At 43.4% G+C, this 16,498-nt stretch overlaps 1 protein-coding gene across 3 annotated transcripts in view; it reads right to left on the bottom strand.

Moving 5' to 3' along the window:
* Positions 1 to 16,498, bottom strand: part of PHRF1 (PHD and ring finger domains 1) — a 47,080-nt gene that overhangs the window by 8,661 nt on the left and 21,921 nt on the right. For 2 of the 3 annotated variants that reach the window (XM_019547300.1, XM_019547301.1), the window contains 8 exons: positions 14,691 to 14,791; positions 13,964 to 14,136; positions 10,159 to 10,288; positions 9,660 to 9,787; positions 8,087 to 8,274; positions 7,396 to 7,515; positions 3,506 to 3,666; positions 61 to 2,853 (listed from right to left, as the gene is read on the bottom strand). In XM_019547300.1, the coding sequence (XP_019402845.1) occupies positions 61 to 2,853; positions 3,506 to 3,666; positions 7,396 to 7,515; positions 8,087 to 8,274; positions 9,660 to 9,787; positions 10,159 to 10,288; positions 13,964 to 14,136; positions 14,691 to 14,791 (3,794 nt within the window). Of the gene's footprint in view, positions 1 to 60; positions 2,854 to 3,505; positions 3,667 to 7,395; positions 7,516 to 8,086; positions 8,275 to 9,659; positions 9,788 to 10,158; positions 10,289 to 11,789; positions 11,995 to 13,963; positions 14,137 to 14,690; positions 14,792 to 16,498 lie in introns of those variants that run through there. The other variant, XM_019547302.1, reaches the window with a different exon arrangement.

The following is a 16,498-nucleotide window of genomic DNA, read 5'->3' as shown; positions in this document are numbered from 1 at the left end:
AAAAAAAAAAAAAAAAAGACATCCCCCCCCCCCAACACATACAGACATCAAAAACCTTACGTGGAGTTTTCTCTGCAGCCAACACATCGCTTTCTTCCTGTTGTAAATTCCATGTGACTCGTTTCACTGGTGCTTTAGATTTCAACACAGTACCCTGGGGAACAGGTTCCAGCTCAGGCTTATTTACCTCACTAGTTTTTTCATCCAACACAGGACACTCATCTTTCACCTCTTCCACACACACTACAATTTTGTTTTCAGATAAGCTTTGGGTTGGTGCTGCAGTTTCATCCTGTCCAACCACCTCCTTCTCTAGAGGAGGTTCCATTAGAACTGGACACTCCATCGTTTCTTCTATTTTAGCTATTATCTCCTCCAGGTTTACACTGTTGTGGCTACTAACCACAGCTGAATCATTACTATCCACAATCTCTGTCTTGACAGAAGAATCCACATTATCAAGAGCAACACCAGAGCTTGTGTTCTGCAGTGGGGGGAGTGCAACTTCATTTTCAAATTCCTTACAGACCGGGTCCATTTCCACTTTTTCTTGGACATCTCTCTGTTGAACTGCAGTCTCAGCTGGAATCTCCTCCTTGGGTTTGAAGTCTGGTTGGATATTTAAGGAGGGCTCTTCTACCACAGGCTCTTTTGGCTCTTGCTTCAAAGAATGAGAATATTCCACACACCGTGGTACATTTTCATCTGAAGACCCGTGATCCTTCTCTGGAGGTGAAAGTGGTGACATTTCTTTTGGCCTGTGTTTTCTTTCCTTGGAACGTGATCTAGACCGTGGTAGTCTTTCCTTAGATTTGATGCTTTTGTGCTCCCTGGACCGTGATGCAGACCGTGATCTAGACCTCCATTTCCTCCTCTCCCGGGACCGGGACCTTGATCTTTTCCTTTCCCTTGACCTTGAGCTGCCATCTCTTTTATCATATCTCTCATAGCTTTTGTCTCGCTTGTGCTTCCGTCTCTTTGTCCTCTCAATACTATTGGATCGGGAACGTTTTCTCTCTCTTGACCGAGAGCCAGAGCGCCTTTTCTTCTTCCTGCTCTCATAAAACTCAGAAGAACTGCCAGGACTCCCTGATCGTGACCTGGATTTCTTTCTGTCCTTGGACCAGGATGCTTTTGCTTTTCTGTCTTTTGTTTTATCTTTTGCCTTCTTCTTTTTCAACCGCTCATGGCTGCTGGAACAGTCACTAGATGATCTCTTGCTCTTGGATTTTAACTTGTGCATTTTACTGCAGTCCTCCTCAGCAGACCAAGACGCAGACCTGGAGCTTCTTTCCCTGGAGTGTGTTCTCGATCGGGACCTTGACCGGGATTTCTTGCGTTCTTTGAGCAGCGCCTTCTTTTTTTTCAATTTCTTCCGACTCCGAGAGCTAGAGTTGGACCAGGATCGAGATCGAGAACGTGACATTCCCTCTCTTCTATTGATTTTTTGCTGCCCTTCATTACACAAGGGGCTGCCTGGCTCCAGCTTTACAGTAGGTCTAACTAGGTCTTCTGCATCAAAGAACACACTTGGACCTTCTCTACTCTCTTCTTTTAAATGCTCCAAGTTAGAAGTTTGCTTGAGTGCTGACGAAGTACAGGGGCTGCTTAGAGAATCCTCCTCATCCATTTTCTCTTGTTCTTCAGCATCAGAGATCTGTTCCACAATCCTGCCCTCTACTGCCATATCATCATGTGACTCTGCGTTACTTGACGGTACATCAGACTCGGTACCTGACCCAAATATATTTTCCATGGTGTAAGGGGTAAAACGACGCACAGTTTGAAATGTCTGAACTTTAGGACATTCTATTGAAATGGTCCTGGTGATGTTAGTTAGTGGCATCCCTGGGCTAAGACGTTCAGGACTGCTGTTAGCTGAGCTTGAATCTGAGCCTGTTGGATCAAAGGGATCATATATTTCACTTTTGATCTGCTTTGTTTTTTTAATTGAAAAGAGAGGTGATGGGTTCTCTTTCTGCTGCACTTTGTCATCGACAGGGCGGAAAGTGTTACAAAATCCAGGACTGGACAACCTGCCAGGATGCCCTGTGTTTCCAGGGATATTAATCTTGAAGCTCTCAAAAGAAGAGCTTGCACTTTTCCCCCTTGATGTCCCAGACAGTGCTGAGCTACTATAGACACCTCTACTTGTGGAAAAAGAGCTTCCCCCTGTATATGTCTGTTGAGATTCCTTGGCATTTGACTTATGGCTTTCAACCTTGTTACCTCTTCCTGATTGATTAGTGCTCCCTTTGCCAGTCAACTGGGTTATACAGGAGTTAGGGATGTCACAGTTTGGGTTTGCTGTAGGTTCTGGTTCCAAATGTCCACTGCTAGCTTCCTTTTTAATCTTTGGTATCCTGGGAAGCTCAGAGATATCAATTCTCTTGGAAGGTGGTTTTAACAGTTGCCTTGCAACTACATTCTTGGAACCCAAATTAGAGTTACTGCTAAAGGGCTTAGAAGATATGGAGGAGCAACAGGGCACCGAACGTTTTGAGTCCCCATTGAGTCTAGACATGTCATCTGTTTTCGAACCATATCTGTTCAACTTTGCCGTGTTGTGAGTCTGAACTGACCGGGGGGTCATTGGAAAGCCTAATCTAACAGCTGCCCTTTCTGATGTAGTCTGCGCAGGGTTTGCTGCTGGCTCAAATCTGCTTGAGGAGGAGGATGAAAATAAACTGAATGAAGTGGGTCTGGTGTGAGGATTCAGTCCCAATGGAATTGAAGATTCTCCACTGGAGCTGCTTGCTGTGGTCCCTGAGTGCAACATACTTGGTTGGAGATTTTCCCCTGATTCAGTTTCCACTCTTGAGTCACTCACTGAGTTTCTCTGTAATGGTGGAGCTGAGAAATAAGAGAAAAATTTATTTTCAGTATTTTCTCAGATCCAGGTCCATAGAGAGGCCATACACAGCCCATAAGACACATAACATAAGGATTCATTATCCTTTGGTCATAGATTGTGCTTGTGATCAACAATATTTGGTGAATTAAAAGGTAATTGGCTATGAGAATTACATCTAAGATTTCAATTTGAACAGCTAATTTTCCAAAACCCAGACCAATTCAGTCACAAAAGCACAGCCAAATGTACCAACTTAATACTTATTCAAACAAATATTTCTTGTAAATGAAGCTTCTTGCTAAGCTCCTCATTGCTGCAGTCTGAGCTGTTAGTTCAAAGTGTGTAAAACAAACAATATGATGAGCAAAGAAAACTAGTGTTATGAAGATTAATAGCTTTATCCAATTCGCCATGCCTAGTAAAAACAGAAAAAAAATGCAATGGTGCTGTACTCATACAGATTGCAAAAAAAGATCAAAACTGTCTCCTGTTAAACCAACCCCTCCATTCCCCTTGAAACTGTGCAATTAAGAGAGGCAAGTAATGCTCATTCAGGAAGTGTGTGTCAAAAGCTTAATATCTGACTCTAGTCCATGCTTACTGTGTGCTAAGCCTGCAAGTCATTATGCAAACACTAAACAGGATACTCACCTGCTTTCTTTGCTGTTAGTGAGCCATCTCTGTTGATGACCACATCAGAACTACTCATCATGAGGAGGCTCTGGCCAGACAATATACTTCCTAACAGGTCAGGGACAGGGGCTGCTTCTGCTTCAGCTTCTGGATCAGGGCCCAAGGCAGGGACGCTGCTCCTGCATGTTTAAGAAAGGCAATATTTTCTTTACTTTCGCAGCGAGCTTGAGCTATTCAAAAAATTACATTGACATGAAAGCAATCATCAGGGATATGATAAAAAATGATGTCAGTTTACTTATTGGCCTCATCTCAAAAAGTCATTTATCTCTGCCTGCATTGGCTGAGAGTTGGTCAAAGTTCCTACTCCCTGAACTACAGCATGCTTATAGGCTCAGCAGTGCCACCCTGGCTAGCACTACAGACGAAAGGGACTTGTGGGTCATGAATGACCACAAGATGAACATGAGCCATCAATGTGATGCTGCAGCTAGTAATGCGAGCAAAATGCTGGCTTGCATCCATAGATGCTTCTCAAGCAAATCCCAGGACGTTATCCCAGGGTAATATTGGGGTAACGCTACATTTAAGCTAGGTGTCCTGTGTCTAGCTTAAGTGATCATTTTGCTTAGATGAAACAGACTATTACTTCTCCACCACTGGGTCTACTCAACTCAAGGAAGCAGCTAGACAGTTTTGCAGGCAGATCATCTTCATCAATGATGTGGACATAGGTGCCAGAAGTGGGCTGCCCAAGTTCACCAACGATGCCAAACTCTGGGGTAAAGCATCCACACCTGAGGACAGGAGGGCGATCCAGGCAGATCTTGACAAGCTCACGAAACAGGCAGACGAGAACCTGGTGGTGTTTAACACTGAAAAATGCAAGGTTCTCCACCTTGGGAAGAAAAACCCACAGCATGCTTATAGGCTCAGCAGTGCTACGCTGGTTAGCACTACAGATGAAAGGGACTTGGGGGTCATCACTGACCACAAAATGAACATGAGCCTTCAATGTGATGCTGCGGCTAGTAAAGCGAGCAAAACGCTGGCTTGCATCCATAGATGCTTCTCAAGCAAATCCCAGGATGTCATTCTCCCATTGTACTTGGCCTTGGTAAGGCTGCAGCTGGAGTACCGCGTCCAGTTTTGGGCTCCACAATTCAAAAAGGATGTGGAGAAGCTTGAGAGAGTCCAGAGAAGAGCCACACGCGTGATCAGAGGTCAGGAAAACAGACCTTATGATGCAAGGCTGAGAGCTATGGGACTCTTCAGCCTGGAAAAATACAGGCTCAGGGGCAATCTGGTGGCTCCCTATAAGTTTATAGGGGGTGCTCACCAGGATCTGGGGGAACGTCTGTTCACCAGAGCACCCCAAGGGATGACAAGGTCGAACGGTCACAAACTCCTCCATGACCATGTCAGGCTGGACATAAGGAAGAACTTCTTTACTGTTGCAGCCCCCACAGTTTGGAATAGACTGCCACCAGAGCACCCACTTTGAACGCCTTCAAGAGACATTTGGATGTTTATCTTGCTGGGATCCTATGACCCCTGCTGGCTTCCTGCCCCTGAGGCAGGGGGTTGGACTCGAAGATCTTCTGAGATCCCTTCCAGCCCTAATGTCTATGAAACCAGTACCCAGGGATAGCAAAGCAAATGAAAATATCAGTTACCTATGTGTTTTGGGAATGCCATAGAGCACAAGATTAGAAGCTTCAGCTACCACACTGGGAAACAAAAATACTACTTGAGAGCAATATTTTTAATTACCAAATTATACAAATTAAGATTTTTTTTTTTTAAAAAGGTGTGACATGCCCTTCAGGAGTTCACTCTAAGGCTATTTCTATCACAGCTGTCTTGTCTATCTCTAGCTTCCCCACTTTGTCCAGCAGCCTTGCCAGTTTACTCCTCAGCAGACAAATCAACTCAATGAATTCTCCCAATGTAACATCATGATTTATAAGCACCTACTGTTATGGCATTTAAGCCTGTGATAAATAAGACATTAAACCCAAGTCGTACTAATGGGTACAACATGAAACAGCCCAAAACAACCCCTTTTTGTATTACCTAATCATAAGGGAAACTACTCACCTGTAATTTGGCTGATATGAAGACATGATTTTACTGGATTTCTACTCTCAGGGCCTAATTTCTAGAGACTTTCTATAACTTCTAAAGCTATTCTTTTTTGGCCCTCTGAGGGACCAGTACAGCTGTCTGAAAAAAGCACCAGTACACCTCAGTGCCTTTTGGGGTGCCACATTTCAGTTGCTGATAGGCACACAAGCAAAAGCCCACCGACTTCTGAAACATTTTAGACAGCATAAAAGTGTTTGCTTCCCATTTCCAGCCAGAAGTAGTCTAATCAAAAGACACTGTCAGAGCAGTTGTATTAAAACTAAGTAATATTACGTGCTGAACAAGAAGCTACCCAAAGATATTACACTACATCAGGTGGACATCCCAAACCTCTTCCTTCAAACTAGAGGTTGGAAGGTAAAGAAAAAAATAGACCGACTGCCAAGTAGTATGACTACATTATTCCTTAGGTGCAAGGCTTGCATATGCAAACTAAATAAATTAAACAACACTTCCATTTAAAAATTTTCCTACTCCCTCAGTCACAAGGGTGAAGACAGACACAATGTTTCAAATCAGCTTCCAAATGCTTCTACCATACAGATGTACCCCTGAGGTAAAATACTCCCAAACATGACAAAAACATATCTGCAGGAAGCAGATCCTAATTTGATTTGTTTTGTCCCACCTCACATCTGTATGGGTCTCTTGTTGCTGCAGCACCCCACAACGTGGTGTTGGAAATGGCCCGGTTTTTTAAACGCGTCCAGCTCTTGCAACATACTCAGCTCGTACTTTCACCTTTCTCTACGCAGTTCTGTTTGTTTCTACCCTTTCCCTCTTTGCTTATGTTCCAGCCCCTTTTCCCTGACCCCTGCCCATTTCTTCTGCTTTAACTCTGCCCCCACGAGACGGGGGGATCCCCCTGCTCTTGCTGCTCCCTCAGCAACAGCTCCGCTCTCAACTGCAACAGAATCTCCCAGTTCCAACATTCTTGCCCTGCTTACCCTGGGCTGGGGGCCTCACCTGCACTAGGCCCACTGCTTGCCTGCAAAGGAAGAAGAGCAGTTCATCTGGAGTAATATTTATTCAACAGATTGACCAGTACTTCTAGCTAGAGGTTGCAGAAACCACTCTTCCATTAAACTGTTCCAAATGGCAGGATATCTGGTGGCCGTCTATAAACTGGCCAAAGGAAACCAGCAGGCAATGAGAGAGTCCCTGTTCCCCTGAGCACTATTGGGAGTAACAAGTAATAATGGCCACAGTTGACAGAGAGTAGATTCAGGCTAGATATCAGGAGGCACTACTTCACAGTCAGGGTGGCTAGGATCTGGAACCAACTTCCAAGGGGAGTGGTGCTGGCTCCTACCCTGGGGGTCTTCAAAAGGAGGCTGGATAATCACCTAGCCAGGGTCATTTGACCCCAGGATCCTTTCCTGCCATGGCAGGGGGTCAAGACTTGATGATCTACTTAGGTCCCTTCCAACCCTACCTACTATGAAACTTTGTATAAATGCTCAGGTCAGGATGGGAAAGGATGGATGACTCCCAGACTTGGCATTGCAGGATCACTAGATGAAGAACAAGCTTTATGATGCAAAAAAATGGGTTACTTATTGAAATAAAAGGCAGCCACAAGAATACAAGGTTCAAAGCACAAAGTTAGTTACTTTAAGTCACTTCAAGTGCATGTATCTCAACTTCACTATAGTGAACAAAGGATAAAATACACTCCAATTCTTTAACAACTACTTCCTTTATCTTCAAGGCTGTATCTAAACATTAAAAAGAAAATAAAGTTATTTGGTAGGTTTTACCTGGAAAGTCCTACAGAAATGGGTCTAGCAACTGGCCGATGAGACCTTAATGCCGACTGAGAAAGAACTCTCCTTTTGGCGCTCACAGGTGAAACTGGGTTTCCTGGAATCTCTTCATTACTAAAGAAGCAAACAGAAGTAATACTTATCCACTGCTGATAAAACAGCAAAGGTTACCAGAACTGGAAGACTGGGTGAGGCAGGGGAGGAAAACACTTTTCTCCTTTCTTGGCTAACTTTTTACATAACAAAACCTTAGGTGAAGTCTATTTCCTTTGTTAGCATGGGTCTTACAGACCATAACAAAAAGACATGCATGTTAAAATGTAGGTAAATATGACAAAGCTACAGAAGCAAACAGGTGAATTTAAGGATAGAACTATATGAAAGTACTTTTAAAAATCTTGTTTAAAATGTATTAAGATTTCAAACAGAGAACATGCATTTAACGGGCAGTACTTAAATATGCCTTTTCAATTTAAAATTTAAATTTAAAAGATGGTATCAGGGATTGATCCATCAAATAAGTGAACCAGAAGTGCTTGTAAAAAATCTGATCCTGTCTCCAAACATCTACCTTTCTGGAATGTTTAATTTTCAAGACACCCAGATATTTCACATTAGCGTATTGCAACAATATAAAATAATACTGGAAGTCGGTCAGTCCTGGGTCCTAAACCATAGATCTAACCTTTCATATGAATCCAGTTCATAAGGATCTCCAAACACAGACAGAGAAGCTGCGCCAATATCTGCTCTCATAAAGCCAAGTGAAGGTTCTGTAGGTTTGTACACAGAAGGGATTGAAGCTCCACGCACAGGTTTACCAAGACCAAGAGCTCTTGCAATTCGGGAGCGAGCAGTAACTTCATTTTTCACCTGGATGAATAAAGATCACAAGGTGCTGGCAACGGTGCACTAGAAGACAAACTTTAGCAACATCAGAATTGGTTGCATGTGCCATACACAAGAGCTCTTTGCGTGTAAACACTGAAAAGAAGGGAAGAGATGCAATATCCTGTGCTAACAGGCTGTGGATATTTAGAAAAAAATATTTTCCTTTATTTTTAGTTTATTCTGCAGAATGACCTAGCCAAGAAAGCAAGAGACCCAAGGCCCTCATTCACATGTGTGCTGGCTGCATTACTAGACCTCATTTCTCTCATTAACTAACTCTAATAAGAACTGCAGCATTCACCATTTATTTCTTGTGAAGGGCACAGGGACCATCTGTGGGCCGTATTGGGCCTGGGGGCCCAGCACCAACTCCTCCCTCCCGAGCCCAGTGCAGCTTACTCCCACCCCAGGATTGGGTCCTGGGGACCCAGCACAGCCCCGTCCATTCCCTGCTTGCTGGGATCAGGCGCCCCATCCAGCACACAGGGCCAGGGCTCCCTGTGGGTCTGGAGGTTTGGCAGCAGAGGAACGGTGGTACTGCTCCCCTGCCACCGAATTTCCAAACTTGTGGAGAGCCCCACGGGCAGATGACATGGTACCGTGGGCCAGATTTGGCCTGTGGACAGGAGTTTGAACACCCTGTTCTAGAATATGAACTTTCATCAGCTGATGTTGCACATTTTATTCATAAGACAAATTAGTTTCATTACAGTATTTTAGAAACAATGCAAGGTTCTTTCATTCAGAAGGGATACTATTAATCCCTTCATTAGCCATGCTTAAGACTGTCAAAGGAGAGTTGTGGCTACAGGGAGTAACTGTCACAGCTGCTGGCAACAGCTGTGCTGCAGCATGTGCAATGTGGTAGAGTCCATATCAGAACCCTGTCCATAGTTGAACCATATCTGAAGAGTCATTTTGAGAACATGAAATGCTGATCAGTCGACTTATCTGGCATCCACAAACAACAACAAATTATTGCTTAACCAGACAGACAGAAATTTAGGATGACAGCTAAGTGAACATAGGGTCACTAAGAACTATAGTTCAGATTTCACACTGCACTCTTGCCAATAAAGAGTTCAGCTTATGGCATAAACCATGCAGTTTGGTTCGCAGGGTTTCTCAGCAGGCCAAGCACATCTGTTCAGAGGTCAGACTTCAGAAAAACTAGAGACACTCTTATGGATTACACTATGCATGCTACACAAGCTTCCACTCAGTTGTTTCCTGTCATTTGAGCCCCTTATTTTTCTCTAGAATGTGGATCAGTTTATGCGCCTCTTGCAAAATTATATCACTTTAAACATGGCGCTTTAAATGGTAAGAGATTTTTTAGACTGGGAGAAACTGATGTGTGGTCTTACTCTTTTCTTCCTCCCCTTTCTCCTCTTCATTCGATGCTTTCGTCTTTTGACACGTGTTCCTGAACTCTTTTTTCCACCCGAAGATTTTGTCTGTGTTCTTTTCTTGCCACCTACTTTCTTCCTTCTACCTGAAGAGTCAAGTACAACCAAGCATTTGATACAGTATTAGCAATGAATCTTTCCATCCACTTCCCATCATTTCACAGAAACACAAATGCATTCAGAACAGGAAAAAAAACCTGTCATGTGCTGCAATGGATGCCAACTACAATTAAATAAAGTAGCAGAGGGAGAAAAGTCAAAAGAGTTCAGTTTCAAGTGTCATTCATTTCTGTTCTAACAGAAATTCTTTAAAAACTTGAGAGTGACTTATGCACGTAGCACCATGTGGGTGCTCAGATGTCTTTGCCCTACAGTAATTAGTCCATCTCCTGCTTGGTTAGCTCAAGCCTTTAATTTATGCAGGCTGGAAATCCTAGTTAAGTTCCAATCTTCTTACCTGCCTTCCTTTTCTGTTTTGTTGGGCCCCGTGGTGTCAGAGGTCGCTGGTATACCGCTGTGTTTAACCCAGCTACAACTGCATCAATTGTTTCATCAAGGAGAGAAGACATGAGGTACCTTGGCACGTGCTGCATGGACAAAAGAAATTATGCATTACATGCACTTTAAAATCAGCAACAAGTGTTCAAGAAAGCTACTCTGTATTTATTTAAGATAAGATTCAAAATTTGGAACCAAAATTCCCTTTTCCCTCCCACCATAAGCTGGGCTTTCAACAAGCAGTTAACCAGTATCACCAGTATCGTGTCACCAGCACGCACAGTAACTCAACACAAGTTGCTTGTGCTTTTTTAAATCTGCACATCAGTATAACCAACCAGGGATGATTCTACTTTAATTACATTGATGTGAGAATCTCTCATCCACTTTCACTATGGTATCTCCCCAAACTTCACAACTACTTTTTTGGCTTTCAAAGCCCGACCTGACGGACCAAAATGAAAGGGAAGTCAGGCAGCAGAGTGATCCAGCATCTTAGCTTCCTCATTTTTCAAACTGCCTTTTCCCCACAAATGTGCCGAAAAGGCTATATTACTTTACCTCCAGCAGAGGCATTTTAACACCAGCATTCTGGAGCTCAGAGTAAGGATGTAAGTAAGCCTCATTTTCAGTGTTGATTACAATAATAAGTAGGAATGGTTCAAATCTCTCTTCCTTTCCAGAGAGAGGCATGGAATGAAGCATCCAGTTCCTACACGTCCAAATTTTGAATTGCCAAGTACAGAAATTGCCTGAGAGGTCTTCTGACTGTCCAGAAATAGCATGACTATCTTAGTTTTTTTTTTGCAAAGGGGTAAACACAACACACTGTAACCGCCAGAGGTAAGTGCTGTGATTGCTTGGCAATACCAGCTAGCAAATCTCCCTGTCCCTTGTAACTCCAGCATTCAAGCAAGTATAAACATGGCACAAAAGGCTGTCATCGGAGCTTATTTAGAATAACTGATGACAACTCACTTCTTATAATTTATCACTTAATTATTTATAATATGGATTAATGTATATATTAAAAAACAGATTTTGTAAGTCTCCTATAAACAGCACATACTTAACCAAAAAAATATTTTAAAGTGGTTTTGCCAATATAAAGTGAGCTTCCAAATGTGAGTGGTGTAAACCATAACAAGCAAGTATGACATGCTCCAATTCATCTTAGTGTGGGGTCAATACTAAAGCATAACAAAGACTACTTTAAATGGCACAAGGGCACAATCCACAACACAGTTTTCATAAAGGCACTTTTTAGAACAAAAATACTTTTTTTTTTTTTTTTTTTTAATATAAAGAGAAAGTGGGGTGGAGGAGGTGGGGGACACAGGGAGATCCGAACACTGCAATATTTAACTATACAGCAATTTAGGTGCATCTCAAATATGGCATGAATTACAAAAAGGCTCTTTCTTCAAATACTAGCATCTTGTGAGAATCTGGAGTTGGCACCTTTCTCTATTTGCTGAGAGGCACTCAATGAGTGCTTCTCTTAGCTATTAGATTTAAACTCACATGCTCTGATCAAATTAAAGGGGTCATAGTAAGAGATGTTTTTCTTTAAGAAAAAAAATTGAGTACCTTCCTAAGGAGAGTTTGTAACCATCTCTGTAGACTGAGAAGTGGTGCTTGGGATGGCTTCTGGAATGGGAAGTACTTGGCACCAAGTCTTGTATTACTATGCAACAGCTAAGTCCCCGTGCACCACCTCTCTCCTCTGCAGGGAGACAGCTCTGAGAAACCTTCAGTCTCAAACCACCCTTTTCTATTAAGATTTTATTAAGCAATCAGCACCTGAAGAGAGAGAGGGGACTACATTTACCAAATGCTTTCACCCTATATATCTTAAAAATGCATCCAATGGTTAGTGGGAATTATTTCTAGTTTGTTCATCCTTTTTAAATTGGAGCACAGGGACTGAATATACAGAAGCAGAGGGCTGGCATTAAAAGACATGACCAACCTCCAGAAGAGGTTGCGACAGGATTAGAGGGGTGTTTGTTTTTCTTTTTGTTGTTGTTGTTTTTGTTTTTTTAAATAGAAGTGCTAAAGTCATTCAGCCTAAGTCAGGGTAAACACCTCACAAAAGCTGGAAGTTTGAACTTCATTAAAAAAAAACTTGCTGTTAGATTTCAGATGGATTTAAATTTGCTAAAAGGTTCCTTTGGAATTGAAAATAAAGGTTCCTTTATTTTCTGTAAAGTCAGATTGTTTAAGTAGAAGTACAACTGAAAAATTCCAGAAGGACTGTAATTAATGGTCTGAAATAACTTCTCGTGAACTGAAAACTAAGAGAAAGTCTTAGTCTTTGTTTATTCTTTTGTGTCCCTCACCCTCTTTGCTTTCTTGCGTCTAGTCTTTACTTTGTTTTTCCTTTTTCTTCCTCTCCAAGTTATAGGTATCAAAACTGATGCTTTTTAGGTCTTATCTGGATTTTGCTTTCCATCACTGATCTGATGCTATTACTCCAAGGTGAAAAATGAAAGCTTCATCCAACGGGGACTGTGCTAAGCTCCGATTCAGCTTTTTCCTCAGCCTGACCAGACACTGGCACTCCCCTAGGGAAGAGCCATGATACCAGCCCTAAGCAGACATCCATGGACCATGAAAAGAAACACTTATTCCTTTTCCTCTTTCTTTCCCCTGCTCTATGCTGAAACAAAGTCAGTTCCTTCAAACAACATCACTGATATTTTTATCTATTGAAACAAAACTCGTTTTTTAACTTGCAATTTTCCCTGCGCCTCTGGCAAATACAAAGGAAGTATCTTATATCTGGCTCTTGTTAAATTATGTCTGCAACCACTGATAAGAACTCTCTGACTTCTAACTACCAATTGGGGTATAAACATAACTAATAAATACTTGAAGACAGGGGTGGCTCAACCTTTTGGCCCTGCAGATCCACAGGCACGATCGAGCTCTGTGTGCCAGGATCGGACCTCGAGGTCCGGCACTCCCTGACCCAAGTGTCTAGAGCTGGGTCTGGGGCCTGGCATCACTCCTCCTCTGGTTGGGGTTGGTTTCCATGGGCCTAGTGCTGTCTCATCCCACAAGGATTGGGTCCCAGGGGCCTTGTACCACCCACTCCTACCCTAGCACACTCCTCCTAGTCCCCCACCCTGGGGCCTGGGGCCATCCCTGCCTGGCCCTGCACACCTACCACCAAATTTTCGGGCCCAGGGGGTGCTGCATAGGCCAGAATTTAAGCACCCCTGCTCCAAGACATGACACGGTGGAGCATAAATCAAGAGTTTTAGCATTTATGCAAGTGAAGGACAAAACCTGCTAGTTAAAACCAGACCACAGACTATACAAGAGCTTCATCAGTTTTCAGGGCATTTGTATTCTAACAAGAAGGAGCATAATTGTTCCATAGTACAGTCATCTAAAGGAAAAGTTACTATTACCTTGTGGAAGTTTTGCACCATGGACCAGAATCTTCTGGAGTTCAGAGTGATGAATTCAACTTAATTCAGTTTTAAAATGCTGATCTCCAGTATGTACATTACTGCATTTTTCACTGCAGCTTTGCATCTTAATGACTCAGTCACATACTGCAGAACAATCCGTGTTCTTTCCTCAACTTACAAGACCTCAACCATTTAACCTTCAGCAATCAGAATTTAGCCACTAGCAAGTCAACAGATCTTATAACTACAAGGCTTGTTTTAACTCTGAGATTTTTCCAGAAATTTGCTTTAAAAAAAACACATAGATTGTATTATGAGGCTAAAGGGGATGCTCTCCAGTACCTGAATTTGCTGTGCAGTTGTTATCCGATTTCTGTTCACTGTTGCCCTAACACGTTCACTCTGCCGAGTCCTGGCTATTGCTCGAGTGCGGACATGAGGACGTAGCCTACTGGTGGTAGGGATGACATCTGCCACAAGGGCTGCCACCTCTTCTTCACTCACATGATCTGTATCTTAAAAAACAAAAACAAAAGAAAACAGCCTCTAGGTCATGTGTCAGCATGGATTTATTCAACAGCTGCAAGCTATGCTGTAGAATCTAAAAATTAAGATAATCATTCTGGTTTCTGCACCACAAACACATGTATAGATCCTCACACCACAGCAAATAAAACCTTAGGCAAGGAGGGCCACACAGATGCCCAGTCAGACACAGTTTTGCTTCAGACAGCTAAAGAAATAATGTGGATTTGCTGGGCAGCAGGAAGAGCTGCTTCCAATCTGACATTAGAGCGCTAGCAAAGCAACAAAACGCTGTTTTGATTAGGCTGCTGTGCCAGGCCCAAACTGATAACAAGCTTTCTTAGCAAAAGGATTTCTGTGAAGTGTAATCCCCAATTAAAAGCCTGATAACATTTATTTACTAGACATGGAGTCCAAAAGAGGATGCCCACCCCAATAAATCAAGAAGAGTCAAACTCAGAGACTGCAAAATCATCTTTATGTAGAAGAGCAGTATTGGGTGATCTGGGTCAGGCCAAAAATCCATCCTTATTAAACTACTTACCGGCACCAGCCGAGTCCCCATCAGCTGGTGCACAGGCTGGACAGAACCACTCATCCACAGGGACCGCGCCAAGAGGTGGATTAAGGCATTCCATGTGATATCTAAAATAGCAATGGACAATGCACTTCATATCAGCACTAAAAGAAAAGACCTCCATGCTTTATTTCACCCAAGGACAACTTAAGGCTGTTATCCCCTATGCAGAGATGTTTAGTAATTCTCCAAGAACTACAGCTCTAAACTGTTGTCTGTGGACCTACATCAATCAGTTTCCAAAGCACAACTGCTTCGCAGTAATTGTACTAGAAACCTGGATGCCAGTAGGTTTTCCAGAAGTTCTTCTGACCACTTAAAGCTTCAAAATCAACTAGGGCACCTATGCACATGCTGGATGTCTGCTCCTACCCATGCTAATCAGCATGGGTTGGAGCAGCCTTGATAAATTGAGTCTGCCGGACCATGCTAATTAGCACACTCCAGTAGTTTCCGTGGCACAAGCTTGAGTTGACGTGTCCCCACCACCATTTTGAAGCACGGGATGCTGAACACATGAAGCTGCAGGCACTTTGATTAGAGAAGCTCTTGGAGCAACTCTAATTAAAGCACCACCCCTCCCATCCCAGAGCACATGAAAAGATACCCCTAAAGTCTATTTTGTATGCCTACTTCATATTTGAGGGTTGGAGCTATGAGCCAAGGAGGGGGGCATCTAAACCCAGCTGCAATAAGACAGTGCCAAAACTGAAAGTAGCAAAGATGCAGGAGATTCGAGCCATGCGTAGAAGAAATGAGGGGCATGTGTACATGACACTTTAAAGTGGGTTAAATGCCTTTGCACCACTTTAATAGTGTTGGTGTTTGCATGTGTCGGCATCGTACTGCGCAGTAATTCCAGCCGCTGTAGCAAATTCGGCAGCATAATGTGCTTTAAATGACTTGGGGCGCAGCAAACTAAAACTCCTCTAAGGAGTCCCCTACAGCCGTGGAGTGAAGCACGAGGCTCCGTGCAGCTCAGGGGCTGTGCAGGAAGCCTTTGCAGCCAGCTCAGCAGCAGCCTAGAAAAGCAGGCTCCACCCAAGAAAGAAGAAAAACCAAGCAGCACCCACAATTACAGCCCAGCTTAAACTGACGAAAACTTCTGTCAATTACTACCCTCTGGGTCCGACCACGGAGCCAATTTCCCAGCCAGCGGATCGTGGTGGACCCAAGGCCACAATGGGCCAGTTTTGCCAAGAAGTGATCATGGGATACCAGATCGAAGGCTTTTTTGAAGTCAAGATATAGGACATCGACCTCTTCTCCCTTGTCCAGGTGATAGGTCACCTGGTTGTAAAAGAAAATGAGATTGGTCAAGCAAGACCTACCCGCAACAAACCCGTGCTGGCTATCCCTCAGGATGTTGGCATCGGCCAGTTCATTAAGGATGGCCTCTTTAATAAATTTTTCTAAGATCTTCCCCAGGATAGAAGTTAGGCTCATGGGCCTATAGTTAGCCAGATCCACTTTCCTCCCTTTCTTGAAGATAGGAACCACATTGGCCTTCTTCCAGTCTTCGGGCACCTCACCAGAGCGCCAGGAGTTCTAAAAGATCTGTGCCAGGGACTGGGTTATGATGCTTGCCAGCTCCTTGAGTACCCTGGGGTGCAGATTGTCAGGGCCGGCTGACTTGAAGGTATCCAGCCTCTCAAGATGTTCCTTCACAAGGTCAGCATTTATGGAGGGCAGGGAATCACCCTCACCCAGACCTCCCTGTCCCATAGCAGGCATGGGCGTCCCATGGGACTGATGAAAGACTGATGCAAAGTACC

This window comes from Crocodylus porosus, unplaced genomic scaffold (assembly GCF_001723895.1).
Source record: "Crocodylus porosus isolate Cpor-Errol unplaced genomic scaffold, CroPor_comp1, whole genome shotgun sequence".
NCBI lineage: Eukaryota > Metazoa > Chordata > Crocodylia > Crocodylidae > Crocodylus > Crocodylus porosus.
Note: the sequence above shows the minus strand (reverse complement) of the source record. Positions and strands in the feature narration are given on the sequence as shown.